Source organism: Fonticula alba (genome assembly GCF_000388065.1).
Source record: "Fonticula alba strain ATCC 38817 unplaced genomic scaffold supercont2.1, whole genome shotgun sequence".
NCBI classification, from domain to species: Eukaryota; order Rotosphaerida; family Fonticulaceae; genus Fonticula; species Fonticula alba.
This window is the reverse complement of record NW_009242971.1, coordinates 2137019-2139264: the sequence shown is the minus strand read 5'-3', so window position 1 is coordinate 2139264 and position 2246 is coordinate 2137019. Positions and strand designations below refer to the sequence as shown.

The window sequence follows — 2246 nt, the reverse complement described above, 5'->3', positions numbered from 1 at the left end:
TGCTTGCGAGCACGCTTGGTGACTGACATCGGCATGGCACCACCGGGGGCGGGTGGGGGGGAAAAAAAAAAAAAAAAGACCCGCGCGTCATTGTCTTCGGCTCGCGGGTCGGCATCGTCAACACCATCCACCGGTCACTGGCCGATGCGGGCTACGCGTCCATGCCCCTACATGGGGATTTGATGCAGGGCGAGCGCGAGCGCGCGATCCGGGCTTTCCGGCTTCGCTCTGCCTCCGGGACATTGGCCCCCTGCCGGGTGCTGGTGGCCACAGATGTGGCCGCCCGTGGGTTGGACATTCCCGGTGTGACGGCGGTCGTGTCGTTCGACGCTCCAGGAGGTGGTGCTGGCACGGCGGCCGCCGTGGATGCCTTCGTACATCGGGTGGGCCGAACCGGCCGGGCCGGGCGCGCTGGCCGGGCCATCAGCCTGCTGATTCCCTCGCGTGAGGGGCGCTTTGCCACCGAGTTGGCCCGGTGGTTCCAGGCGCACAATTCCCCCTCCGATGGGGGAGCCTCTGGCACTCCGGAGCCCGCGGTCCCGGAAGCGCTACTGCCCTTCCTGAATGCTGGCGCCGACGGCCCACGGCGGCGCGGCCTCGGCTACCGAGAGCGTGGCGGTCGTGGCGGCGGCCGCGGCCGTGGTGGGGACTTCCACCGCGGCGGTGGTGGTGGTGGTCATCATCATCACAGCGGCCATGGCAACACCAACAGCTACAGCCATGGCGGCCACGGCAACAGCAATGACTATCATCGCGGGGGCGGCGGCGCCAGCGGTGGGCATCCCTCCCATGGTGGCCCCGCCCATCGCCCTCAGCACAACAATCACTACCGGGATGGTCGTGCCGGCGGAGGACCTCCAGGCCGCTGGTAGGTAATATCCCAGGAGTCCCCCCGCTCTCGAGAACAATAGACCGATTACTTTGCGCTGAAGAGGAGAAAGGATCAAACAACAGGAGGGCAGGCGTAGGGGGGGGGGGGGGGGGGGATTTGTGGGAATATATTTAAGAAGGAAAAAGAAGGACCGCTCATCCGACACCGGGTCTCCCCTGCCGCCCGTGCTTGCTCTCCGGGCAGGGGGGGGAGGGGGGGGGGCAAAAGGCAAACGGAGTGAGGCGCCTTGCGCGATCCAACCCCGGGCGAACAAGAAGCCTGGGGACGCGGGGGACAGGGATTGAGGACAGGGCACACGTGCCGGGCAACGACCAGCACGAACATCGGGGGAGGAGGAAAAGGGAGGAATTGCAAAATCTCGCGAGGTAACACAGCCAGACGTCGATGCCGCCTCCTCCTCGCCCCGCCCCCCCCCCTCTCGCTCCCGCTCCCCTACCGGCACTTGCTTCCCGGCCTTTGGTACATGCACGCAAAGGAAAGGCGAAGGGGGAGAGGGGGAGAGGGAGAGAGAGAGAGAGAGAGAGAGGGCGAGAAGAGGGCGAGAAGAGGGCGAGAAGAGGGCGAGAAGAGGAAGAGAAGGATATGATGCACAAGCACCATTAGACCTCCTCCTCGCCAACACGGATGGCGCGCTTGCCGGCACCCACACCAGCAACAGACTGCTGGAGGAGACGCTGCTGGCGGCGCGTGCACTCGGTCACCGACGAAGACACCAGCGCGTAGGGGATATGCTCGTCGACATAATCCGCCGGGACATAGGTCGACAGCTGGGCGAACTGGCTGATGAGGATGTACATGACATCGATCTCGCGCGCGGTCTTGGACGGGGCCCCGGAGCCAGTGGTCACAGGAATCTGCTGGCCATGCACGTTCAGGTCCTCCGGGCTGGAGATGAGAGTCCGCGAGCCGGCCCCCGAGGCCAGGTGCATCAGCAGCGCGGCCGAGGTCTCCACGAAGGCCAGGTGCGACCGGGCAATGGCGGTCTCACGGTCAGCCACCGAGGCCGAAGTCTGCGACACGGTGGCCGTCAGCAGCTTGGCCAGGACCAGCGGCAGGTAGCCGGCATTGTTGTCGAAGGCATTGAGCGACGGGTTGAAGGAAGTCACGCCCAGGTCGCTGGAAGAGCTGCTGGCGGCCGAGGCACCGGCACCACTGGTCGACAGCGAGGCAGTCGCCGCGAACAGGGGGAGCAGGGCAACAAAGAGGTTGGGCAGTTGCGACCAGATGGAATGGTCGAGGGCATGGTCGCCTGGAGAAATGGAGCGGGGCGGGGCGGGGCGGGGCGGGGGGAGGGGGACAAGACAAGGGATGGGAAGAGCGGATGGTAAGCAAGTTGGATGAACAGTCATGCGTG

The 2246-nt window shown here is 65.8% G+C and overlaps 2 protein-coding genes across 3 annotated transcripts in view; one reads left to right on the top strand and one right to left on the bottom strand.

Moving 5' to 3' along the window:
• H696_00473 overlaps nt 1-933 on the top strand; it is a 3408-nt gene extending 2475 nt beyond the window's left edge. For both annotated transcript variants that reach the window (XM_009494329.1, XM_009494330.1), the window contains exon 3: nt 79-933. In XM_009494329.1, the coding sequence (XP_009492604.1) occupies nt 79-872 (794 nt within the window). In that variant the 3' untranslated portion in view covers nt 873-933. The remainder of the gene's footprint in view (nt 1-78) is intronic.
• A 481-nt stretch (nt 934-1414) lies between these two features.
• H696_00472 (hypothetical protein) overlaps nt 1415-2246 on the bottom strand; it is a 5327-nt gene continuing 4495 nt past the window's right edge. The window contains exon 8 of the mRNA XM_009494328.1: nt 1415-2141. Coding sequence (XP_009492603.1) covers nt 1492-2141 — 650 coding nt within the window. The 3' untranslated portion in view covers nt 1415-1491. The remainder of the gene's footprint in view (nt 2142-2246) is intronic.